Genomic DNA, 26,498 nt, shown 5'->3' with positions numbered 1-26,498 from the left:
ACAGCAGATTGGCATTAAAGAACTACCTTTCAGACTTTTTCTATGGTTGGTCAAAAGCCAAAGAAGAAAGTAGTTTTGAAAAGAATCCGGGTCAGATCCCTTCTAATGTGTATTGGAACGGAGCGTGTGTTTGTACGAGTGTGCAGTCAGTAGGCGGTCAGCACTTAGGGATAAACATTTTGTATGTAATATATCTTCTTTTAATGTTCCATTTTTTTTCTTCATCACCATGCAGTTATTGTTCCTGTGTATGTTTCTCCTCCCAATGGAAATTACCTTTCCAAGAAAGCAGAGGTCACTGCGGCGGCCACTATTAATCCTACCTACATCTTAACAACATCACTTCCTGCCATCTTTGCAGGCATGCCTGACTGTTTACTGGTGCCAGAGTGTGTCAGTGCTCATGTGTATGCTTGACACACACACACACACACACACACACACACACACACACACACACACACACACACACACACACACCTCAAGGCCTCCGATGAGATTTTCCATTTCTAAGAGTGTGTCTACTCATTGGCTCCCAGACTAACGGCCGTATGTCAGAAGTAATGTCTCCATTCGGCAGAACGAGGGATCATAAAACTCAGACTCCAATCCATGTGCTGCACATTATTTTCAGCGGGGGCGTCCCATGGGAACTAGTTGGAGGGAGGCAATTTGCATTCATTGTGTCCATTTGTACAAGTAATTTGTGGCAATCTGCAGGCCTCTTGTTGATCTGCTGTTTGAATCAACATTTTATGTGGTTTGATTTATTCGGCATGGGCTTTGATGTTGACATACAATCTCTTGCAAAAGTATTCATACCCCTTTATTTTTTTCCCCATTTTATTATGTTGCTGCCTAATGATAAACTTCTTTAAATTACTTTTTCTTCCACATCAATCTACACTCTATACACCATACTGACAAAGCAAAAACAGAATTGTCACAACTTCGTAAATTTATTAAAAATAAAAAACTGAAATAAGTACATCACATAAGTATTCATACCCTTGACTAAATATTTTGCTGAAGCACCTTTACAGTCTCAAGTCTTTTTTGTTCAATGCGACAAGCTTTGCTCATCAGCATTTGGCAATTATCTGCCATTCTTTCTTCTTCACCTCTTAAGCTCTGTCAGGTTGGATGGGGGCAGGTGCACATTTTTAGGTTTCTCCAGAAATATTTGATTGGGTTCCAGCTCAGGCTGTGGCTGGGTCACTCAAGGACATTCACGGAGTTGTCTATAAGCCACTCTTGCTGTGTGCTTAGGGTCACTGTCCTTTTGGAAGATGAACCTTCTTCCCAGTCTGAGCTTCTGAATGCTCTAGACTCGGTTTTCATCAAGGTTATCTCTATATTTCGCCACACTGAGCGTTCCTTCTACTCTTAGTCCCTCAGTCCCTGCCACTGAAAAAGAGCCCCACAGCATGAGGCTGCTACCAGCACACTTTACTTTTGGGATGGTACTGTGCAGGTGATGAGCAGAGCTGGTTTCCTTCAAACATAATGCTTAGAAGTGAGGTTCATCAGACCAGAGAATCTTGTTTCTCAGAGTCTGAGGGTTTTTTAGGTGCTTTTTTTTGTAAATTCCAAGTGTGTTTTCATGTCTTAAATGAAGAGAGGATTGAGTTTGGCCACACCTACATAAAGCCCAGATCGGTGGAGTGTTGCAGTGATGTTTGTCCTTCTGTAGATTTCTCCTATCTCCACATATGATCACGGAGGTCAACTAGAGTGACTATCAGGTTCTTGGTCACCACTCAAACCAAAGCCCTTCTCCATCAGTTGCTCAGTTTAGACAGCTCTAGGAAGAGTCCTGGTTGTTTCAAACTTCTTCCATTAAGGGTAACAGAGACTACATGCTTCTGTGACCCTTCAATGAAGCAGATTTTTTTTCTGAACTCTTCCACAGATGTGTGGCTTGACGCAAACCTCTTTCTGAGCTCTACAGGCAGTTCTTTTGACCTCAGTGCTTGGTTTTTGCTCTGTTATGCATTATCAGCTGTTAGACCTTTTATCAAGACGTGTGCTGTCCCAAATCTTACTCATTCAATTGAATTTGCCACAGGTTAACTTCACTCAAAGTGTAGTAACATCTACAGTATAAGGAATATGAATGCTCCTTAGCTAAATTTCAACTGTCCCAGATAAGGGTATGAATTCTTATGCAATGGAATCATTATAGTATTTTATTTTTAATAAATTTGCAAAGATGTTCAAAACCTGTTTTTCTTGCTTTACAATTATGGTGTATGGAGTGTAGATTGTTGTGGAAAAAAAGGTAATTTAAAGCAGTTTAACATAAGGCAGCAACAAAACACAACGTAAAAAAAAAAATTAAAGGGTATGAATACATTTGAATGTAATATTGAAACATATTTGAATGTAATATAATTTATTTTTTTTCTCTCAAAATGTCACAATTCATAATTTATTCAAAATTATGATGGTGAACTATTTTATTTGTTATTCTATTTTATAAAGACTAGAAAGTGAAGAGGTGGCACAGGCCAAAATCACCATTTTAAGGGCGAGATTTGATGTGCTTGAAAATACCATCTTTTTCTGCAATTCTAATTTTATCTTAAATAATACTTTATGTAAAGTATCTAACATTTCTGACAACATACAATTTGTCCCTCCTTAAACACCTTTAAAAGCAAAGGGACACCTAAACTGTACCTTACTCATACAGTAGAAAGTGGTGATTAGCGTCAGCTCCAGACTCTAGTGTGAATTGATTGATTGAGAGTGACCTGATGTTTTTCTCTGAACAGGTGTCCCACGACCTACAGTGAGCTGGCACCGTAAGGAGGGTCCGCTGGGCGCCAGCGCTAGTCCTCTCCCAGACGGATCTCTGCTCCTGAGAAACCTCACACTGCAAGACTATGGCACCTACTCCTGCGTGGCTGCCAACAGCATTGGAAAGTCGGTGGCCTCCGGCCTGCTGCGTGTGGTGGGTGAGTAGTGATTCCCATAGCAGCAGTATGTCAGTCCACACTTCTCCGGGTGACAGGGAAATCCTTGCACGACAGCATTTCAGTGCTAAGTGAACCACAATCTGTGGGTTGGCTTGGTTTCCGACAAAGTCAGCAGGAGATTTGCGAGTCGCTTATTGATATTGGCATCGTTTGGCGCATTTTATTGAGAAATAACGTGCGACCTACAGCCTGCAGGGGTGGTAAAATCCATTTTTGCAGCGAAATGAAGAAATATTCCCTTCTTTATACAGGCTGTTTGTCTCTTGAGATCTTATGGGCCACAAAAAGAAGCCATTCAAGGCCTTGTTTGGCCTAAGATGACACAATTTCCCTCCGTATTTCATTAATTGAGGTCATTTCTGTCTCCATCATGGTCAAAAGCAACTGTAATCTCTCTACTGATTAGGTAAAAGCTCTAACTAAGAGTAATTATTCCGCTACTTGAAGTCGTTCAACCATCAAAGGAATAATCTACCTGTAGGAATGCTTTGGATGATTGCATTTGATGGTGAGATGTTTGATGACACAATGTTGTCCTGATGCCAGGAGGAGCTGTGGGTGAATCTGAGCACCAGGCTTCAAAGGAGATGAACAGGAAGAGGGTTCTGATGGCCTCTGAGATCGGCACCAGCGTCATAGTCAAACCTGGAGATATCTTACGTATAGGTACTTTCATGTTGTTTAAGTACACTCCAAAAGGGGCAGCAATGTCAGCAATGCCATAGAGCAAAATAATTTTGGGTTCCCCAAAGAACCATTTTTTTTCTTCTTAGAACATTTTATAATCTAAATAACCTTTTTCCAATATAAAGAATCTTTTGTGAAATGGAAAGGTTCCATGGATGTAAAAGTTTCTTCACTGAACCATCAATGCCAGTAAAGAGCCTTTATGAGTGTATGAGCTTGTTTTGAAATTTAAACACCATATTATTAGTCTTACCTACATAATTTGCCATTTTTTATATTCTGTATTAAGGCTTGTTTCTTGTAGAATAATGGTATACTAAATATTTTTAGGCCTACAGAAATTGATAGTGTTTATCACAAATACTTTTCTCATTTATAATTCATTTAGCATAAATAAAAAAATAAGTAAATGTAAATGTTATTATTATTTATTCATAATGCAGTGTTTTTGATAGTGTAATAGGATATAAAAAAATGTAAGATGAAAAATAAATGTAATTTTAATAGCATAAAATGTATATTTTGATTTATTTAAAAAAAAAAATTAAAATCCTATTCTTAATGAGAATTTTTGTATTTGTTTCCAGTTGTGTTCTTTTTTTATTTTAGTATCATTAGTATTATATTAGTTTTTTACTATTAGTTTTCTGTTTTAATTTTAAATGTGGTTTAAATTTTACTTTGTTGTGCTTTGTCATTTCTATTAGTTATTATTTTTAATATGTCTATATAGTTTTTGCTCATTAAAAATGTTTCAGTTTTAGCACGTTTTTAACTTGGAAATCTGAACTCTCAGACACAGAGAAACCAGAATAAGGGCTACAGCAGCTGAGCAGTTTGTCAAACACATACAGTAAACTATACATTTAGCACCTTTTTAGCAAGTTATGGTTATGTCATAAAAGAAAACATATCTTCATATATATATACAATTTATATCAACTAATTAAAAAAAAAATCAATCAATCAAAAAAAAAAAAAGTGAGGAGATGTTTTCTTCTATGACATAACCATAACTTGCTAACAGGGTGCTAAATAAAAAGAGTAATAGAGTTTACTGTATGTGTTTGACAAACTGCTCAGCTGCTGTAGCCCTTATTCTGGTTTCTCTGAGTTCAGATTTCTGGTAAGACTATTTGATTGAGTCTAAATGCTCTTTTAGCATTTAGTTTTTCACACGTTTTTCACACTTAAGTGAATAAATGTCTGTCATGTTTTTAAGACTAATTACAAATGACAGGAGATCTCAACCCTATTACCTCTTAAAATTCACCTATAACCCTTTCAGGTTGTCCGGTGGTCCCCAGTCACAGGAAACCCATCAAGTGGTCATATCAGAACCAGACCCTGAAACAGAGTCCAGGCGTGAGCTACCACATGCTGGTGGGGGGACGAGTTCTGGAGATGAACACGCACGGAGGGAAGTTTGACGGACGCTACGAGTGCCAAACACAAACCAACAACCAGCAGCGTCTCACGGCTTGGATTCACGTGCTTTCACAAGGTTCGTGCGAATAAAAACAATATGGGTGAATAAATTCTTAAAGCTCTCTTTAGTTTTAGAACTATTGAAATGTATATTTTTTTCTTAATTTTTCAAGCTATGAATGTATATATATATAATATATATATTATTATATATATATATATATATATATATATATATATATATATATATATATTATATATAATATATATATAATAATTTGTATCACCAAGTATTTTAATATCATCCCTAACTGTATGTGTATTTCTCTTTGTGTCTTTTTCGGGGTGTAGAGTATGAGTGGCATTTGGGTGAGTGGAGCACATGCAGCGCTTCCTGTGGCAACAGAGGGACTCAGATGAGGAAAGTACGATGTCTGACGTCAGAGGGCCAAGAGATGCCTCATTCAGTCTGCCATCATCTTCCCAAACCGATCAGTCAACCACGGCCGTGCAACCTCTTGGACTGCCCTCCCAGGTACACTTCCCTAAGCAAATAATAAAATACTTAAAGAAATAGCTCAAAACTACCCCAAAAATTACGAAAATGTACTCACCCTTACGGTGAGTGGATTATTCTGATGTTTTGATCAGCTGTTTGGACTCTCATTCTGACGGCACCCATTCACTGCAGAGGATCCATTGGTGAGCAAATGATGCTAACGTAATGCTACATTTCTCCAAATCTGTTACAAACTCATCTTAGATGGCCTGAGAGTAAATACATTTTCAGCAAATTTTCATTTTGGGGGTGGACTATTCCTTTAATGATATGCAGCATTTTTTACAACGTTAACATGTTGGTAGAGAAGAATGGTTTCAAGTTCATTTCATGCTGAAGAGTTCTTATTTGAAGTTGTATATATATTTTTGTTTTATTTATTTATGTGTTTGATTCATTGATTTAGAGAACAAAATAACTAAATACATGTAGATAAACTGGATAAATACTCCACTGTCTGAACAAATGGATCCATTTTCATTACTTAGAAAACAACTTGGAAGATGAGATTGGAAAAACCAGGCAGGATTGGGTGCAATGTGAACAAATCCATAAAAACTACTATGCTGTGCCATCAATCAGAATCAGAATCAGAATCAGAATTAGCTTTATTCGCCAGGTGTGCACAAACACATGAGGAAATTTTTTTTTTAAGGTGCTCCTGGTACATACATACATACATACATACATGCATACATACACATCTGACATGAAAACAGAATAAAAATAAAATAAAATTAGTAAAACTTAGCAATAAATAATGTGTATGAATCTGGAACAGTAGATTGATTTATGTACAGATTTGTGCAATTTTACTCTATATAGAACTGTATAAATGAAGAGATATGCATATGTATTTACATAATACTTGAGAAAGGCAATCATTTAAGATGTAGAATGATTTACGGAAATGAATTACAGAACACAGGTAATGATTCATATGTTAGCTGTTTAAACCTACTGATTACCCCAATTCTCTGACCGTTAGCGATTCAGAAGTCAGACGCAGTGTCAGTCACTCTATCTTTGATAAATGAGCGTCTGCTGATGGATCTCTATATAGACGTTAATATAAAGAGAGCGGAACCCTTCACAAGTCTGCGAGCCGTGATGCATTTGACTGCGAGCAGCACCCCGGTTCTCTGATTCTCAGCCAAAGTGCCTCTCTCCATCAAAAAGCCCATCTATCATTCCCTTCCCAGCATCAGTCTTTTCAGCGGCCGTGCAGACGCTCAACCAAGCACATGAATCAAACTGTATGAGTCCAATGGGGCCGGAGAAGAGCAGATATCAGCTGTTAGTGTAAAAGAGCTTCTTTTTGTCAGTGCTCTGGTCTGGCCGGAGAAATCTCTGTGGGTTTTTATCATTTCAACACGATGCAGAGAAATCAGAACATTTAGAATATGAAAGTATTGTGAAAATCACCAGGGACAGAAATTAACTTTTCTGGTAAAATTCTGGCAAAAAGATATTTACCTCTGGGATTGATTTCCAGGAATTTTAAAGGCAATTTTCATAATTACTTTTATTAATTGTACCAGTGTGTGACTTTAATGTAAAAAGCTTATTTCATAGATGTAAGCAATTATTCCAGTCAATCATAATACTATAGACCAATGGTAAATATCCTTCTTAAATTCTAAACAGGAGCGTATTTTAAAGCACATTGTAAAAAAAAAAGGAAAAAAAAGAAGATAAATAGGGTCTAATCGACCATATTAAAGGAAGGATTTTTTAAACCGTGTGTGTGTGTGTGTATATATATATATATATATATATATATATATACACATATGTGTAGAATTGTGTTCAAAGGTTAATATATGATCATAGATGATAGTTTATTTGTATTATTTTTTTTAATTAAATGTTTGTGAAAAGCACATTAAGACCAGGACATATTAAAAAAAGAAAAGAAAAGAAAAGAAAATTGACTTTAAAAGAAAAAAAGTGGACTGAATGGTATATTAGCACATACTGTTCTCTCTCTTTCATATGAAAGTAAGCAGGAGTTTTTTTCCAGAGAAAAATATTCTAGCTTGAATCATTAGCATAGTCCACGTTTCATATCGTGAGCTGATTGATTGAGGGTTTCAGGGTTTCTCGGAGAACACAGAATAGATAGTGCACACGACTTCTATACGTCCATGCCAAAATCATATGGCTCTGTGAAAGCGCTTAGCGTCAGTTCAGAGCCATCAGCGGGAGATCCTCTCACAAAGCGTGTCTTTGTTACTGCTTCTTTCGCTCTAACAGAACCCCAAATGCCCGCAGAGGCTCTCAGCTCCCCAGTGACTCGGGTACAAGCTGTGCTTGAATAAAACAAACATATCCAGCCATACAAATCCACTGTTGAAATGTATGCAGATGTATATTCTTGTCGGTTTGGAACGGCATGTATTCAGTGTTAGCTAGAGGTTTGAGGTTTGTTAGCATGTGTTTAACTGTGAGAAAATGCTAAGAAAATGGGTAATATGCAGCTAGATAAATGTCAAATCTATGATAGGATGCTACAGGTGTGAAGACAAATCATGTCTTGTAATAATTCAAATGACATTTATGGTGATTTAAAAAAAAAATGTTGTTTACAGCTTAAGTGTGTCATTTTTGCAGCACTAAATTGAATTTTAATGGCAAAAATAGTGCATTGTAATAATTTTTGTCAACTGATTTTTGAAGCACTTCTTGACTCTTTTAATTAATAAGCATGAAGTAAAGCAGCATTTTGTAACATCTATTTTTTAAACTAATTATTTGCCTGTATTTCATAAATTTAAAGCATTTATACATAAAATTGAATCACAAAATGCTAAATAAATTTTCATATTTTTGAGATGGACGCAGGCTGAAAATTATGCTTTTTGATGCAGTAAACTAGTCAAAAGTAAAAAATATAGAAAAAATATATATATTAAATGCTGTTTTTAAATGTCATATTCAGCAAAGAATCCCAAGGAAAAAAAAGCATCGCTGTTTTCACAAAGATATTAAGCAGAACAATGGTTTTCAACATTGATATTCATAAAAAAAAAGTTTCTTAAGCATCAAATCAGCATATTAGAATGATTTCTGAAGGATCATGTGACTGATGTTGTGTAATGATGCTGAAAATACAGCTTTGCTTCACAGGAATAAATGACATTTTAAAATATATTCAAATAGAAAACAGTTTATAAAAAATTTTAAAATTTTTTTTACAGTTTATTTATCAAATGAATGCAAGAAAGCAAGAGACTTCTTTCAAAAACATGAAAAAATCTTATCAACCCCAAACTACATTACGTTGCATATTTATTTTACTGAATATCATACAGTTGTGAACTCTATTTTTTGGCAGTATGATTAAGAAACGGATGTGAAATTATGTCTTCTGGCTCATCAATCACCCTGGAAATGGAAGGTCAAGTTGAGTGCATTGCATTGTGGGATACACTCAGTGTGCTGTGTTACATACTGCACATTTAAAAAAAAAAAAATAGGTCATCTGCATATTTCATGCGTACTGAAAATTTCTGCAAATGTAATATTTCACTTCATCATTTAAAAGTACTCACATGAGCTTCTTAAATCATTTTGAAGCTCTTCTAACTGTTTTTTCCTGTATATGTCAGTTGGGTGTCAACAGTGTGGTCCAGATGTTCCAGTTCCTGTGGGCGGGGCTTCAGAGAGAGGCGGGTCTCCTGTCAGCAGGTGGAGGCATCAGGGAGCGTGAGGGTTTTGTCCAGAACAGCCTGTGAAGGATCTCCTCGACCTGAAGACAGGGAAGAGTGCAGCTCACACGTGTGTGTGGAGTGGCTCACCGGCCCCTGGGGGAAGGTACCTTACTGACACTTTTTATATTCATTCTAACCTCTTTAATGTGAAAAAATTATCTAGAGCAGTGTATGTAACTAGTGATAGAACAATATATTAGTCGTTTGATATCTGTCTATCTATTTTTGAGATCATTGGATTAGGCTGGTAGCCAATATAGCTGATATTCTAGATATTGATGGGAACCAAAGAAAACCCGTATAGGTCAGCAATTATCCATAATTATTTTATATTCTGTTGATTTTCTGCTAATCCTTTACACAACCATGCAAAACTATGGGGTTTGTAAGATTTTATAATGTTTAAAGTCTCTTCCGCTCACCATGGCTGCATTTAATTTTTTTTAAAAAATATTGTAAAAACAGCAATATTGTGAAATATTGATACAGTTTAATATTTCTGTTCTATTTTATAGATAAAATATTTATATTTTAATGGTAGCTGAATTTTCTGTAGTGTCTCATGATCCTTTAGAAATCACTCTAAAATGATTATTTGCTTCTCAAAAAAATTAAAAATAATATATATATATATATATATATATATATATATATATATATATATATATATATATAATCAGTGTTTAAAACTGGTGCTGCTTAATATTTTGTGGAAAACAAATTTTTCAGTATTTTATGAATATAATATTATTTATTTGAATTAAAAATATTTTATAACACTTTAAATATTTGTCACTTATTACTTAATTGATCCTTTCTGAATAAAAATATTAAAGTTTTATTTCAATTTGTAATTATTTGTTATTTGTAAATTATGTGTACTTTTTAAAATTTTATGTCATTGAATTTTACTTTAGTCATTTAAAAAAAAAAAACTTTTTTTTGTCAAAGGTGATATTCAGTGAGGAAAAACATTAAGGCAGAATTCATGCAAAATATCTAAAAAGTAATTTAAAGTTATGAAATTACTAACAAAAAATACTGACCAGTTACAGAATCTAAAAATACACAGTTCTTGCACAATCATATAACATTTCATGTTGTTTGCCAGATACCCATAATCGGTTTTATATAGCTTCTGCCTGTTTAGTATCAGAGCAGCTGCATTTGTTCATTTCCATCCTCATCATATTTCCTGTCAAGCTGTGGTGGTGATGTATGTCACATGATGTGTTCAACAGTGCACAGGTCGATGTCTGGGGCCTGCGGTGGCCATGCAGAGCAGAACCGTCTCATGCAGACACTTCAGCAACTCCACGTCCAAAACATGCGACCCAAAAGAAAGGTGCCAGACTCGTGGAATATTCCGCATCACTTATTCTGTTGTGTTATTTCTCCTGATCTGATTCTCGAACACCTTTCAGGCCGTCATCCGTGAGGAACTGCTCGTCTGAGATGTGTGACGTTCACTGGAAGGTGTTCCCGTGGAGGACGTGTACCGCGGCGTGCGGCAGCGGCTTCCAGTCCCGCCGGGTGGAATGCATCCATCGGCAGAACAAGAAAACCCTCCCTGACCAGCATTGCGCCTGGCAACGGAGGCCTTCTACCTGGCAACACTGCAACATCACTTCCTGTGGCAGTAGGTCTTTTAATTTTAGCTCTCAAAACACCTTGTTATTAACCAAAGCGTCAGTACGGCTCGAGGAATGTTTGCCCTCGTTCGCCACCTTTAGAGCGTTCATGTTTTATTAGGGAAAATATTAGCGACCTGGTGGCCAAATATATTGGCTTGTTCCGTCTCTCTCGAAGTCCAAGTTATCACAACATCCCAAGAGAACTCGCTCTTATTCGTGGGTTTTTCTAAGCTCGGTCATTTCAGGAATCCCGTCTGTCCAAACGTCTGCTTTTTGTTCTTTGCTCTGTAACTTAATGAAACTTCATTTTTGTGTCACCTAACTTGTTTCTGGGTGCAGAAATATTTAATAAAATAACAGCAATAAATGAACTTATATTGTTTTTAGAGTGTGAAGCCTCGGTCATGCTAGACTTTGAACACGAAATGTTGCTTCACACCACAGCGAACAGGATATGATATCACGCTCTAAGGATTCTCTTTTTGAGAAAAAATAAATCACTAAAAGCAAATGATAATACATTTAAAAAGTGGAAATATACTGTGAACATCTACTCTGCTTTCCTGCAACACTGCTTTGTTTTCTTTGACTTGAGGTCATTCTGTGACGTTTAGATGGTCTGTTGGTCAAATGTCTTTGTGCTATGTGAAGTTGCAGGGCAGAGTTCAGCAAACTCGAGTTTAGATTTCTGGTTTCCCACGATTCTACTGGAGCAAGTCCCAAAATTTCACAACAATCTTTGTGAAAAATCCATCCAAGATCCAAGGTGGACAAAGCATGAGAAACATGAGCAGGTGTCTCACATTATAGATGTTACTGTAGGGTGTATGTAACATGGTTCGTTAGATACGAGAAGGAGGAGTTGGGAACTGGCTCAACATATACATAAACTTTAACTAAGAATTTAAAAATAAACAAGCAAAATAAACACAAGACATGCATTTTTCTAAGCCTGGACTTCTCTCATTAGCACTCACAGTTGTTATTTTATTTTATTTTATTTTATTATTTTGTTCTCTCTGAGTATAAAGTAAATTAAAAAGTGTACATGTATTTAACCTATATGAAAACCTATTATTATGATTATTTTTATAACAAAATATTATTATTATTATTAAAGACCAACAAAAGACTCAGCACTGTCATTATATATATGTATATATATATATATATATAAAATTTAATTAGTTTTTGTTTAACTAGTTTAATTTATTGTTAATTCAGTTAATTGTTTTAAAAAAAAAACTATAAATGAATAATTGCTATTATTTGCAAACTCATCCATTTAAATAACTATTTTCTGTTTGTCTTTGTTTTAATGTTTAAATTTGCATTTGTTTGCCAATTAATGTGTGGATTGTGCTTTTGAAAAGTGTGTTTTCTAAAGGTGTAATCTGAATAAGCATCGTTTTGTTTGGTATCTCTGCAGGTGAGTGTAAGGACAGAACCCACTACTGTCCTGTGGTCAAACGTCTCGAGCTTTGCGCCGTGGACCTGTACCGGCAACGCTGCTGCCAGACCTGCTCACAGGACACCAGCGCCACCTAGTGACCAGCAGAGGCACAAGAGCCCCAAATAACAGATGCCCTTTTCAGTCACCGCACTGATGCTAAAGCAGAATATTGTTCAATCTTACAAGCCCTTGGAACCCTCCAGTGTTTGGATTTAATGGTATTTGGACTACACTTCACTGGATGCTTTCCCACAATCATCAGAAGTCCAAAGAGAAAATCACTTGAAGAGATTTGAAACTTCTCTCTTCACCAGCTTTCTCTGCAGATCTTGTTTTACAGTATCTTGCCCTGAAAGTGATATATGTGTATTAATTTAAGATTTTTTACTTATGGATATGAGAGGACAAATCTTATCGGACCATTCACCGATGTGATGGAAATGAAAATAAAAGCATCTTGTGTGTACATGATCATGTACTGATACTAATAATATCAGTGGTGTACAGCTTGAAGTATTAAGAGAGACGTTATTAAATGTTTTTTTATTTTTATTTTTTATTTTCATCAGAGTCCTACCTTGAAGTCAACATGAAATGCTGTCACAACCCATTCTACTTCTTTAATTTGATTACTTCAGAGTCAAACAGGATATTCAACTAGAAAAATGTAGAGCGGGCTTTATTATATCTATTAGGATTTGATTGGCTCATGAATGGAGTCATGTGGTCAAAGGGGAGGGGTTAGAGAAGTAGGAAAAGTTTGTGATTTCAGCTGAAAAGGGAAATCGTTTCAGAGGGGAAGTATGTTTTAAGGAATCTTGTTTCCACCACGGAATGAAAAAATAAAAATGGTAATTGTGATTTATCTCAGAATTATGAAATTTTTTTTTGTCTAAGTTTATATCTTACAATATGGACTTTTTATCTAAATTTTGAGTTTATATCTCACAATTCCGACTTTTTTTCTTGCAATTCTGATAAGAAAAGTCTAAAATGTGAAATATAAACTCACAAGAAATGTTTTTCTCACAATTGCAAATTTATATCTCAGATTTTTAGCCTTTTCTTCTTAGAATTGCAAGTTTATATCTTGCAGTTGTGAGTTAACATCTCGTAATTATGACGATTTACTCCAAACCTTTTGTTTATATCTTGCAGAATTGTGAAAAATTCTGAACTGTGAGCTATGAATTCAATTAAAATTGAGAGAAAAGTTCATAATTGTCAAATAAAGTCACATTTATCTTTTTTATTCTTTGGTGGAAATAAGCTTCCATTAAGTTATTATATTTTGATAAAAATTATGAAGACAACTTTTTTTTTTTTTTTTTTTTTGGAATAACGCACTGATAAATCATGCACAATACGACCAATAGCATGTTTAAGGGAAGTAGAAAGGGTCCATTTTGTTCTCATGTTGACTTTAATATTAAATGATGTTTTAATATGGACGTAGAATGTATGACAGAAAACCCGTTGACTGATTGAAATAGCATGTGCCATAAAAGTCACATTTCTCCAGCCGTCTTCTAGATGTATGTTTTGTGTTCAACCAATGTGCTGCATTGTAAAATATGTCTTGTATATAATGTGTTTTTAAGTGCAATATTGTACATTGAGTGTAGAAAGTCTGGATTTTATTTTCTTACTTGGTTTAGTTTGTCTTTATAATCCATATTTAAGATTAAACACAACACAGTCCTATGTACTTATAGCACTTGAAGTGAATTATTCATATCTCTAATATAATGGTTTCCTACTGGCCTTTATGCATGCATGTTTAGTACATCAACAAATGTTGTACATAAGCCACTCACTGAATTTATACATGAATTTAATCCATTGCATTTTATTGGTAGAGAATGTGGAAGAAGCGCCGCTACATGACTCTGTAAAGGAAGCGCCAGTTTTGGTACTATATCAATATTGCAAACAGTCTATGTGATACAAGTACAATAAATACAGTTTTACCAATCAGTTTATATATCTTTATTCTGTATTGTGGTTAAAACAATCAATTATTGTGTAATGTTTAGAGCGTGTTTTATGTGTTAACTAACAGCTGCATTTATTTGATCAAAAATACAGTAAAAACTGTAATATTGTGGAATATTATTACAATTTAAAACAACTGTTTTCTATTTGAATATATTTTAAAATGTAATTTATTCCTGTGAATCAAAGCTGAATTTTCAGCATCATTATTCTAGTCTTCAGTGTCACATGATCCTTCAGAATTCATACTAATATGCTGATTTGCTGATCAAGAAACATTTCTGATTATTGTTGAAAATGTCTCACGGCTTCATATTTTTGTGGAAACCGTGATAAAAAAAATGTAAGACTCTTCAAAAGAACAGTTTTTTTTTTTTTTTTTTTTTTTTGAAATAGACATTCTTTGCAACATAAATGTCTATGCTGTCACTTCTGAATGATTTAATGTGTTCTTGCTGAAGAGAGGGTTTCATTTAATTTAAAAATTTTAATTAGCTAATTAATTGGTATTGTCAAAAACTGATTTATTTGACAACTAATAGTACTTTCACTACATATATTATATCCTACAAAACTGTGCTTCAGTTTCATACTATTTTTTTTTTTTAACTATGCATAATCAATGTTTTATGAAAGGTTTAACCCACTGACTTTTAATTGTAATTCATTATGATTCCCTGTAGGACTACAATCATTTAGAGAGATCGTATTGTATGCTAGTTTCCTTTTATAGAAACAACCTGATGACTTTCTTAAGCTGTCAAGACCATTTCCTTCGGCATCTCAATCTTGTCAGCAGACGTCATCTTGCGGAAAAAGCGGTGGCCACGATCGTCGCAATTATCGAAAACAAACCCTGGTGGATACTCTAAACCGGCCAGACACATGCTGATCTTCTTGGGCGTGAACTCTGTGGTGTACATGGTCTCGTTCTGAAGGGGAACGTCGGTCCGCAGCGGTGCGTTTCGGGGCTTGAAGCTGAAACTAGGCTGAGGTTCATGCTGAATGAAATGGGCCCTGAACGTGGTCAGATCTTCCATTTTCCCACTGGCTCTCTGGATTTCCTCTTGTTTCCGGATCACGCTTTGACGGTGCGCCACCCACGGCTGGAAGTCATCTCTCATGGTGGTGTTGCCCTGAAAGGGTCTAGAGGACTTAATGGGAAGTGAGAAGGGTTTGGCGGAAACGAAGGGCTGGATTTGGTGCTTGATGTAGTCTGTGTGCGAGGTGGTAGTCAGGTCCATGTGCTCTGTTGGACTCATGTACTCCACTGACTTCTGCATCTGCCGGTGGGATACGGGCCACTGCTGGAAACGGTCACGGAATTCCGTGCTGCCCTGGAAGGGCTTGTTGGTGGCCACTTTGAGCAGCTCAGGCTTGCAGCTTCTGGTTGGCTGACTAGGCAGGCCTTGATAATCTTGTCGATGGGTAGTGAGGTCCTGGAAAGGTTGGCTGCTGGGTTTGTATTCTATTGGCGGTTTAATGTACCGGGCTTCTAAAGCGTGTGGAACATATGAGAGCTTGTTGCTGGTCATGTTTTCGAAAGGAGTATCGGATAGCTTGGCTATGTTAGGGGGCTTGTAGCTCTCTCGTGGTACGGGGCCTCGGTGGACGAAATCATCCTGGAATGTCGTGGAATTCCCAAACTTTGCAGAAGGGGGTTGATATGGTGTGTCAGGCTTAGTCAGTTCCCGTCTGCTGATCTCCCACTGACGAAAATCCTCTTTAAAAACATCATACACTACTTTTACTAACAAACAAAGGCATTTACTGTAATAAATTATTTTTATGCATTTCACTTGAGTTTTGAACAAGCTTTTGTACTTGGCTTTTATGATATACAGTACTACCATTCATACTCTAAGTCTGGGGTTGGTAAGATTTTTTCATGTTTTTAAAATAAGCCTTTTACGCTCACCAAGGCTGCATTTATTAGATCAAAAATACAGTAATATTGTGAAATATTATTACAATTTAAAATAGCTGTTGTTTATTCGAATATGCTTTAAAATGTAATTTATTCCTGTGATCAAAGCTGAATTTTCAGCATCATTACTCCAGTCTTCAGTGTCACATGATCTTCAGAAATCATTCTAAGGATGATTTGCTGCTCAAGAAACATTTATTCTTCTTATTATTATTATCAATGCTGAAAATGGTTGTGCTGCTTAATATTTTTGTGGAAATCATGATATATATATTTTTTTCAGGATTCTTTGATGAATAGAACAAACAGCAAAGTATTTACTGAATAAAGTATTATTTTTAAAAAAATAAATAAACAAATTTGAACAGTAGTGTTTATGATGTTCCTTGCTGAGTATAAATACATTTAAATCTAAATATACTTGATTATCATTTAAGTAACAGTTGATAACTACATATGGATGTTAATACAAAATACTCCCTTTGTTCAGTTTATATTCTGAAACTGCATGCTCCGAAAGCATCACATGACCTGACTGACCTAGATTGTCATTACCTGTATAGGTGGGTACAGTGTCCAGTTTTGCATTCGTGGTATGATCTCTCTGTTTCGGACGCGAAGGAACAAATGGTTGCACTTGATATGGGTTGAAGTCTTGTTTATAGGTCGTTCCTAAGTCAATCTCTCCAGGCTTTGGCTTGTACTCGGCCTGCGGCTTCTCAGGGCGACGGGTGACAATATACGGGATATAGTCCATCCTGTACACACAGTTAAAGAAAAAACAAAAAGGTTATGTGACATTCAAAGCCAACAGAAGGACACGGAGGAGCTGTGTTAAGATTTAGTTTGATGCCACTTTGCATTTCTGTTAAGTCAAAGAAAATTGATCCGGTTCTAGTGAGTAGGTCAGCTGTTAATGTACTGTACGTATAAAACTCAGTAAATAATTTGATTAAAGATTAGTCACAAATTCCCAGAATGTACCTGAAGGTGGTTGTTCCTTCCATCGTGTCCTGGTGAGCTTTATACTGCAGTGGGGGCTTGAGGCTCTTGGGCCGCGTGTGCCCTTTATAGGCAGGATACTTCTCAGTGTACTCTGACAACACATTAGTCTGACTGCCTTTCTTGTAAAGTGCCGTGGGTTGGTGTGTGCAACGGTGGCGGCTGAAAATAACAGAGAAGCATTTAAGGCAGATAATTGATATTTTTGAGAAGACATGAACTCATCAATATGTCTTTCACCAAGAGATTCTTGTCAGTTTCCGCAGTACTTTTACTGAACCTGTTTTGTGTAGTCCAGGGCAACAGATATTACAACACACTCTGTCACTAAAAATACAGACTCGTTTCTTCATATTATTTTCTTTGCACTACAAGTGTATTGAGAACTTGCATTTGCTTCAAACTGAAAGCAATTAATTAAACGAACTTGACAAATAAAATTTACTACTTGACATTTTCTTAACTATTTCCCAATTAATTATGCAACGATATAAAATGGTAAATAACGTAATAATAATAAAAATAATTATTTTAAAGTGAATTCTTGTAATTTATTGGCTTTTAATTTACAAACCATTATTAAAATGTATTAAAATAAATTAAATATGAAATTATTTTCACTTTTATGTCCGTCAAGATTTGTTTTCCGAATTTGTTCCGTTAACGTACTTTTACCTATCAATTATTCAAAACACCTTCTCGGGCTTCAAATATTGCTACAAAAACAGACAAACACACTCAAAAATACTCTTACCCACAGCTGCACATGTCACAGATACAAAGCCGCGTCATTTTCCTCGGTTTATTGAGGAAAATTATTAATTTTCCTTACTGTACGCACTGCTTGCTGGCGTTGTCCTGTACTAATCGTTCCGTTTCCCCGGCAACTAATGTTTGCGGCGTCCTGGTGATGACGCAGAGTAGCGTATTACGTGTGACGCGTGCGACGGGCACTACGCACTTTAACGCTTCCTGGACTAGAGGAAACATGTGAGTGTGTGTTGTCATTTGTCATGCTGATGGTATTACAGTTTATTCAAGGAATGTAGCGTTGAATATCAATTTTATTTTTGCTGAGGATGTGTGTTTAATTTTTACGACATTATATATATATATTTACTGTTGTTTAAGAGCCTGTCAGTTTTAGTTGAATGGACATTGTTTTGAAAAGTTGCGCATGCCTGAGTCAAATGAGTCTGTGCATGAGAGAATGTGTTAAATAATGTGTCGAAATGTTCCATTTATCACCAAAACACACGCGGGGTTGTTTACAAAGATCGACATTTAGAAACCGATAGACACATTATGTGTTTAAGAAAGAATTTGGACACACTTGGTAACAATTAGATAACAAACTGTCAAACCAAATGGCGTTTAAAAGGCAGACAGCGCAAGAACGCGCACAACATTTCACAAAACGTTTTGAAATGATAAAAAAATTGACATACTGTTAAAAATGAATCATCTGATAGACATTTCTAACCATTCAGGGTTGATTTTGTGCCCAAACCACCACTTTTCATCTTTTACCACCCATAACCATGACTGTCCTCTTTATGTGTCGTTATGTTTGTATTAAAGACAACACTAATTCAAAACTGTTGACGAATGTGGTGATGCATTCTAGAATATATACAGTATAATGCAATGACAGGCATACATTTTTAAGCAACCTTAGCTCAAATGCATGCTTTTTTAGGGTTGCTGTATATCTATTTGCACTAATAATGAAGTGATCTTCACCTTTTGTGCTTCATCTTCGTGGTATAGAAAGTCAAAATGGGTCACACAAGTTTGGAGAAGATAATTGCACTGCAGAAGAAAACATCATGCATCAGGAATCTGTGCATTCTTGCCCACGTAGATCATGGTAAGTTTAAAGGGTTACTCCATCCCAAAATGAAAATTTTGTCATTAATCACTTACCCTCATGTCATTCCAAACCCGTAAAAGCTTCGGAACACAAAGATATTTTGGATGAAAACCGGGAGGCCTCTGACTGTCCCATAGACTGCCAAATAAAAAACAGTGTCAAGGTCCAGGAAAGTATGAAAAGCATCATCAGAATAGTCTATCAGCCATCAGTGATTCAACTGTAACGTTATGAAGAGACAAGAATACTTTTTGTACACGAAGAAAACAAAAATTACGACTTCTGCTACGCTGATTTGGAGAGACACAGAGGAGAGGAATTGTTGAATAAAGTCGTTATTATTGTTTTCTTTGTGTACAAAAAGTATTCTCGTCGCTTCATAACGTTACGGTTGAATCACTGATAGCAGATGAAGTATTCTGACGATGCTTTTCATACTTTTATGGACCTTGACACTGTTATTTACTTGGCAGTCTATGGGACAGTCACAGGCCTCCCTGTTTTCATCCAAAATATCTTAAATTGTCTTCCGAAGACGAACGAAGCTTGTCAGATCTTTGTTTTTATTAATTGTTTGGCATCTACCACAAGATTTTAGTTAAAACTTGAAACTCTGTGTTTGTAAATGTGTGTTGCCCATAGGGAAGACGACATTAGCAGACTCCCTGGTGGCAAGTAATGGGATTATATCCAGTCGTTTAGCTGGAAAGGTTAGTGGACTTCTGGATTCTTCTGGATTGAGTCTGTCTGAGTTTGTTCTGTTTCTTGACATAATCCCAGACGGACTGGATGATGCTGAGATCAAATCTCTGTGTGCAGAACTGGCTGTCGTCAGACTCTCTCTGGATTATTACAATTAACGGCAAAATAAATGTTTAGAAATGTAAACTGATACTTCCTACTGACACACTACAGCAAAAGATAGAAATAACGGAATTAAAACCATTTTTTGTTGGTGAAAATACTAATGACCTTAGACTTTTGCACAGTACTGTATCTTGTTTGTTTTTAAATTAAATATAATTTATTATGATAACATCATGATAATCTTTAACTACATTTTGTTATTGATGTTGTTGGTAAGTAAAGCTATTAAAAAATCACATTTAATAATTCATTTAAAACAAAAAATATAAATGTTAGATGAAAAAACGTAAGCAAACCTAAGCAATGAATAAAATACTAAAGATAAATGTTAATTTGAAGTAGTCATTTAAAATGAAATAAAATACAATAAAGCTAAATATATATTAAAAACAACTGAAACCTAAAATAAAATGAAAATGAAACCTGAAAGCTAATTCAAAATATGAAAAGATACTGTAATATCATACAAATAATACTGAAATAATATTGATTGTCATATAAAGAAATAGGTTTCACTAATCTCACAAATTTGCAACTAATTTCAAGTTTTTATTTATTTATTGCCATTCAAATATAGTCCTATCACTGTCCCTGACTAAGTCCATCCCTGACCATTAACAGCCCATAAAACCAGAGGGAAATAATTGGATTGCTTAATTTAAAAAATAATGTAAAAATTGTCCTTCATGCAAAATGCAGTGTCATTGTTCCCTTTTGTTTTGGATGTGAATTAAGACTCGACGTGTCCTTTCTGCTTTCTGTCTGTTCCTGTAGCTGAGATATCTGGACAGCAGAGAAGATGAGCAGATCAGAGGAATCACTATGAAGTCCAGCGCTATTTCATTACATTACACAACAGGTAATGGCCACTGCGGTCTGTAGCTTTACTGATCCAGCACCATGTACTGCTCATGTACTCACGGTTAAGATCTGTCCTTGTCATTGCAGGAGGAAACGATTTCCTCATTAATCTGATCGACTCTCCCGGTCACGTGGACTTCTCCTCGGAGGTGTCCACTGCCGTCAGACTGTGTGATGGGGCCATCATTGTTGTTGATGCCGTCGAGGGAGTGTGTCCGCAGGTATTATCCGTGATTTGAACATGCAAGTTTTACTGTATTAGTTTTATTGTGTTTCAAAATATGGCGTCAGTTCATAAAGGCAGTCACTTTCTTCACTCCTGAATGATTCAGCCATTCGAACGAATCAACTGAATGAATGATTCAGTGATCAAATCAGTGACTTGCTGCCACCTGCTGGCAGGTTTAGTTTCATTTTTAACTTATAATTTCAGTTATTTAAATCATTTAATATTTCTGTATTCAAAATGTTATATTTAAAACATGAATCTCCACATGAATTCATGAATTTAATTGCACTCATGCCACCTCTGAGCCTGATTAAACGTCTGAAAATGTATCTACAAGCCACTTTTGTGTTCTTCTCTGTGCCACCTTTGTAGTACGAATTAATTTATTAATACTAATTTCATATGATTGGTAACTTATTTGTCTTATTCTGCTTCTTATTAAATTGCTTTAAATATAAATTTAAAAAAAGCTTATAAACATACATTTTTGAATTTGACATAGATGAAAATGTTGCCATTATAAAGGTAAAAGGAAAATACTCCTGTAAATCACTTTAAAGGGATACTCCACCCCAAAATGAAAATTTATTCATTAATCACTTACCCCCATGTCGTTCCAAACCCGTAGAAGCTTAGTTCGTCACCGGAACACAATTTAAGATATTTTTTTAGTAAATACAGTAAGTGTCAAGGTCCATAAAAGGTATGAAAGTCATCGTCAGAATACTCCATCTGCCATCAGACGTGCAATCTGGTTTATAAGAAGCGACGGGAAAAAATTTTGTAAGCGAAGAAAACAAAAATAAGGACTTTATTCAATAATTCCTTTGTCAACAGTCTCCTCCTTGTCTCTCCATATCACCTTATGCTCTTCTGTATCATCCACACCACAAGGATGCGCTGTTTTATTTCAAATCAAAGCTAAATACACGTAGGAACAGCGCATCCTTGTGGCGCGGATGACACAGAACATATAACCCAGATTGCACGTCTGATGGCAGATGGAGTATTCTGACGACGACTTTCATTCCTTTTATGGACCTTGACACTGTTATTTACTTGGCAGTCTATGGGACAGTCACAGGCCTCCCGGTTTTCATCCAAAATATCTTAAATTGTGTTCCGAAGATGAACAGAGCTTTTACGGGTTTGAAACGACATGAGGGTAAGTGATTAATGACAAAATTTTCATTTTGGGGTGGAGTATCCCTTTAAGGAGTCAAATGTCACCTCATATTAGGAAGGCAAATTTTTGATCAGAAATTTTGATTATTGATCAGAAGGTGCTCCTAAATTGTTAAATTAGGAAGACAAGCGCTAATGACTGAAATTATACGCTAAAAATGAAACAAATCACTGATTTTACCACTGAATCATTCATTCAATTGATTCGTTCGAACGGCTGAATCATTCAGGAATGAATCAAGTGACTGTCTTTATGAACTGACGGAACACTTTAATCACTGTGAATGCATAGAAATGACACACTGCAATGACTGATACACACTTTTTATTTGGTCATCATTTTATTTGGTCATTTCCTAAAGACTGTTTTTGATTTTAATTTAATGTAAAAATAGAGGTAATTAAGTGGCATCTCATTCAAATTCACAACATTATGCTGCGTTCACACCAAACGCGAATAGAGCGTCAAATTCGCGTCTACCGCGTCTAGTTTGCCGCTTGAACATTTTGAATGCATTCGCGCGTCTAGAGCGAAATAGACGCGCGTAGAAAGCAAAAAGTTGAAGCGAAATTGACGCGCGTCCGAGGAGAAATCCACTTCTTGTGGGGGGGGGCAAGTGCTAGGCGGTTTGTTTGTGTGTATGATGGCTGATGTTGATCGAGCATTCGAGGCTTTTCCACTTTTTCCTGCACACGTCCTCTGAATAAACACATTCTCTTGTTAGCGAAAAAGTAGGGGGAAAATACTTGTAAAAAAAACGACGGGAAGGCCGCGGGTCGATAAACATGTAAGTGACTCAAAAGTTAAATGTGTATTTACAACACACTCTTCCAAGCGAGTTTCTTTTTATTCCTGTCTATAGAAATATGAACGTTTGTCATATAGCTCCGGGTGACTGCTCACTGACAATATCATTCGTTCCTCCATGTTGAATGAGTGACTCCTGAGCAGGCTCCTGATTGGTTAAAGCCGCGAATTGACGCCAAAGTTCAAATTTTTCAACTCGGGCGGCAGACGCGAATTCGCGTCAAACACCATAAATGCACAAAAAGCACATTCGCGCGTATCGCGCCAGACGCTCAATTCGCGTCATTCGCGCGAACTAGACGCGCGAATGAGGCGAATTCACGTCTACCGCGCCGCGCTAAACGCCCTCATTCGCGCCGCCGCGAGACCTCCAGACGCGCGTAAAACGCGTCTTTACATTGACTTAACATTGAAATCATTCGCGCCAGACGCTCTATTCGCGTTTGGTGTGAACACAGCATTAGAGTTTGTAAGTTTGATTCATGTACTTTGTTTACATTTTCAACTGATTGTTCAAAATACCGACTCAGTGTTCGCCAGACATCAAATGCTGATGAAAGTCTTCATTAATCACAATACTATAAGTCAAAAAAAAAAATTAGAAATCTAGATGTTATCATTAAACCTCCTGACTCTACTTGACAGCTATGCTTGTGCGGTCAAAATGATGGTTCTGTTTTTAAAACTAACACACCATCTCTTTCTTTTCTACTTTAGACACAAGTTGTTCTACGACAAGCTTGGCTGGAGAATATCCGTCCTGTTCTTGTCATCAACAAAATCGACCGGCTGATCGTGGAGCTGAAACTCACTTCACAGGAGGCGTTCACTCACCTGCAGAAAATACTAGAGCAGGTGAGTCAGAGCTCCAAAACACGACTGAAGCGCAAGCATGGATTTTGAAAGGCATTGTGTGTGAAAGAAGAGTCATGCCATGTGTTTTTATTAGTTTTAGATCAACTTGCATACTGCACACTGCAGAAAATGTTATTCTTGTTTTGTTTAATGATATATGATTTACATAACATCAGTTTTGGGGTCAGTACGATTTTTAAAACAAATTGATAGTTTTATTTAGCAAAGACACATTAAATTGTTCAAAGGTGTCAGCAAAGACATTTATAATGTTACAAAAAGTTATATTTCAAATGAATGCTGCTCTTTTCAACTTACTATTTGTTTTGATAAATATCAAGGTATCTGTTTTCCACAAAAAAATATTTTTTTCATTACATTGATAATAATAATAAGAAATGTTTCTTGAACAGCAAATCAGCATATTAGAATGATTTCTGAAGGATCATGTGACACTGAAGACTGGAGTAATGATGCTGAAAATTCAGCTTTGACCACAGGAATAAATTACATTTTAAAATATTATCAATTTAAATTGTTAATAATATTTAATGAATCAACGTATCAATAAATGAAATCATTTAAAATTGTAATAATATTTAACAGTATTATTTTACAATATTTTGACTGTATTTTTGAATTAATGCAACTTTAGTGGACATTAGAGGCTTCTTTCAAAAACATAAAAAAAATCTGCATTTTTGCAGGTGTGTTTCTGACTTTTTCCATAGCCCAAAGATCAAGGATATTTTTTCATAATTTTCGTGATATGACCCTTTGAAGTGTCTGTGAACAAAGATGATATTCTAAGGCTTTAAATGTTTGTTTCGCCCTGTTCTATAGGTGAATGCAGTTACCGGCTCGTTATTCACCTCTAAAGTCCTGGAGGAGCGAGCAGAGAAAGACGCAGAAGCTCAGAGCAGCTGTACAGAGAACAGCAGCGCAGATCAGGTGTACGACTGGAGCGCAGGTTTAGAAGAAACCGATGACTCGGACCTCTACTTCAGTCCTGACCGCGGAAATGTGGTGTTTGCCAGCGCTATAGACGGCTGGGGCTTCAGGTACATCTTACACTTTCTCAAACTGAGGGCACTTTCACATTTCATTGAGTTAATTTGTCAATATATTTTATCAAAAGCAGCTTGCATGGGTGACTTTCCTGCTTTACATCTTGCCAGTGGTTGTAATACTTACGATGGCTCACAAGATGGCAATACTATACTAGATTTCAACCTTGTAATGGACTGCAGATTTTTGTGGTGTTACATAATGGTGGTTTTAGATACTTGAAATAAGGGCTACAGTAAAGTACTAATACGACTAGTGTAGGTGGATTTAACGAGCTCTCCTCTGGTGAGCATGAGGATGCTTTTTGCATTAAAGCTTATTACTTTCAGCATGTTTTATACTGTAAAAGCACTCCAGACTCAAGGACCTTTTTACAGTTTTAAGATTAAAAGAATAGGTCACCCAAAAAGTTGGATATCATTTACTGACCCTCATGTCATTCCAAGTCCTTTATCGTGTTGTTGCTTTAGTAAAAACACAAAATATGATGTTAGACTAAATGTCTGAGCTAATGTGGCATAGTGTACAAGTACTAAAGTGCTTCATGCATCTACAGTCGTGGCCAAAAGTTTTGAGAATTACATAAATATTGGAAATTGGAAAAGTTGCTGCTTAAGTTTTTATAATAGCAATTTGCATAAACTCCAGAATGTTATGAAGAGTGATCAGATTAATTGCATAGTCCTTCTTTGCCATGAAAATTAACTTAATCCCAAAAAAACCTTTCCACTGCATTTCATTGCTGTCATTAAAGGACCTGCTGATATCATTTCAGTAATCATCTTGTTAACTAGGTGAGAATGTTGACGAGCACAAGGCTGGAGATCATTATGTCAGGCTGATTGGGTTAGAATGGCAGACTTGACATGTTAAAAGGAGGGTGATGCTTGAAATCATTGTTCTTCCATTGTTAACCATGGTGACCTGCAAAGAAAGGCGTGCAGCCATCATTGCGTTGCATAAAAAATGGCTTCACAGGCAAGGATATTGTGGCTACTAAGATTGCACCTAAATCAACAATTTATAGATTCATCAAGAACTTCAAGGAAAGAGGTTCAATTCTTGTAAAGAAGGCTTCAGGGCGTCCCAAGAAAGTCCAGCAAGCGCCAGGATCATCTCCTAAAGAGGATTCAGCTGCGGGATCGGAGTTCCACCAGTGCAGAGCTTGCACAGGAATGGCAGCAGGCAGGTGTGAGCGCATCTGCACGCACAGTGAGGCCAAGACTTTTGGAAGATGGCCTGGTGTCAAGAACGGCAGCAAAGAAGCCACTTCTCTCCAAAAAAAACATCAGGGACAGATTGATCTTCTGCAGAAAGTGTAGTGAATGGACTGCTGAGGACTGGGGCAAAGTCATATTCTCCGATGAAGCCCC

General features: G+C 36.2%; 3 protein-coding genes across 5 annotated transcripts in view; 2 read left to right on the top strand and 1 right to left on the bottom strand.

The window, feature by feature from the left end:
- adamtsl3 (ADAMTS-like 3) overlaps window positions 1-13,105 on the top strand; it is a 156,704-nt gene extending 143,599 nt beyond the window's left edge. For 2 of the 3 annotated variants that reach the window (XM_042759486.1, XM_042759488.1), the window contains 8 exons: window positions 2,778-2,960; window positions 3,528-3,647; window positions 4,957-5,172; window positions 5,448-5,631; window positions 9,267-9,471; window positions 10,610-10,713; window positions 10,793-11,007; window positions 12,432-13,105. In XM_042759486.1, the coding sequence (XP_042615420.1) occupies window positions 2,778-2,960; window positions 3,528-3,647; window positions 4,957-5,172; window positions 5,448-5,631; window positions 9,267-9,471; window positions 10,610-10,713; window positions 10,793-11,007; window positions 12,432-12,550 (1,346 nt within the window). In that variant the 3' untranslated portion in view covers window positions 12,551-13,105. The remainder of the gene's footprint in view (window positions 1-2,777; window positions 2,961-3,527; window positions 3,648-4,956; window positions 5,173-5,447; window positions 5,632-9,266; window positions 9,472-10,609; window positions 10,714-10,792; window positions 11,008-12,431) is intronic. The other variant, XM_042759487.1, reaches the window with a different exon arrangement.
- A 1,665-nt stretch (window positions 13,106-14,770) lies between these two features.
- LOC109045849 (stabilizer of axonemal microtubules 2-like) lies at window positions 14,771-18,283 on the bottom strand. Its single transcript, XM_042759484.1, has 4 exons — window positions 18,134-18,283; window positions 17,362-17,541; window positions 16,933-17,135; window positions 14,771-16,173 (listed from the first exon to the last, which is right to left on the bottom strand). The coding sequence occupies exons 1-4, from the start codon at window positions 18,169-18,171 to the stop codon at window positions 15,203-15,205; spliced, it is 1,392 nt and encodes a 463-aa protein (XP_042615418.1). The 5' UTR covers window positions 18,172-18,283; the 3' UTR covers window positions 14,771-15,202.
- A 17-nt stretch (window positions 18,284-18,300) lies between these two features.
- LOC109046564 (elongation factor-like GTPase 1) overlaps window positions 18,301-26,498 on the top strand; it is a 90,250-nt gene continuing 82,052 nt past the window's right edge. The window contains exons 1-7 of the mRNA XM_042759483.1: window positions 18,301-18,369; window positions 19,150-19,249; window positions 19,895-19,962; window positions 20,894-20,978; window positions 21,068-21,201; window positions 23,920-24,057; window positions 24,901-25,118. Coding sequence (XP_042615417.1) covers window positions 19,159-19,249; window positions 19,895-19,962; window positions 20,894-20,978; window positions 21,068-21,201; window positions 23,920-24,057; window positions 24,901-25,118 — 734 coding nt within the window. The 5' untranslated portion in view covers window positions 18,301-18,369; window positions 19,150-19,158. The remainder of the gene's footprint in view (window positions 18,370-19,149; window positions 19,250-19,894; window positions 19,963-20,893; window positions 20,979-21,067; window positions 21,202-23,919; window positions 24,058-24,900; window positions 25,119-26,498) is intronic.

The sequence above is a fragment of the Cyprinus carpio genome, chromosome A7 (genome assembly GCF_018340385.1).
Source record: "Cyprinus carpio isolate SPL01 chromosome A7, ASM1834038v1, whole genome shotgun sequence".
Classification (NCBI taxonomy): domain Eukaryota; kingdom Metazoa; phylum Chordata; class Actinopteri; order Cypriniformes; family Cyprinidae; genus Cyprinus; species Cyprinus carpio.
Note: the sequence above shows the minus strand (reverse complement) of the source record. Positions and strands in the feature narration are given on the sequence as shown.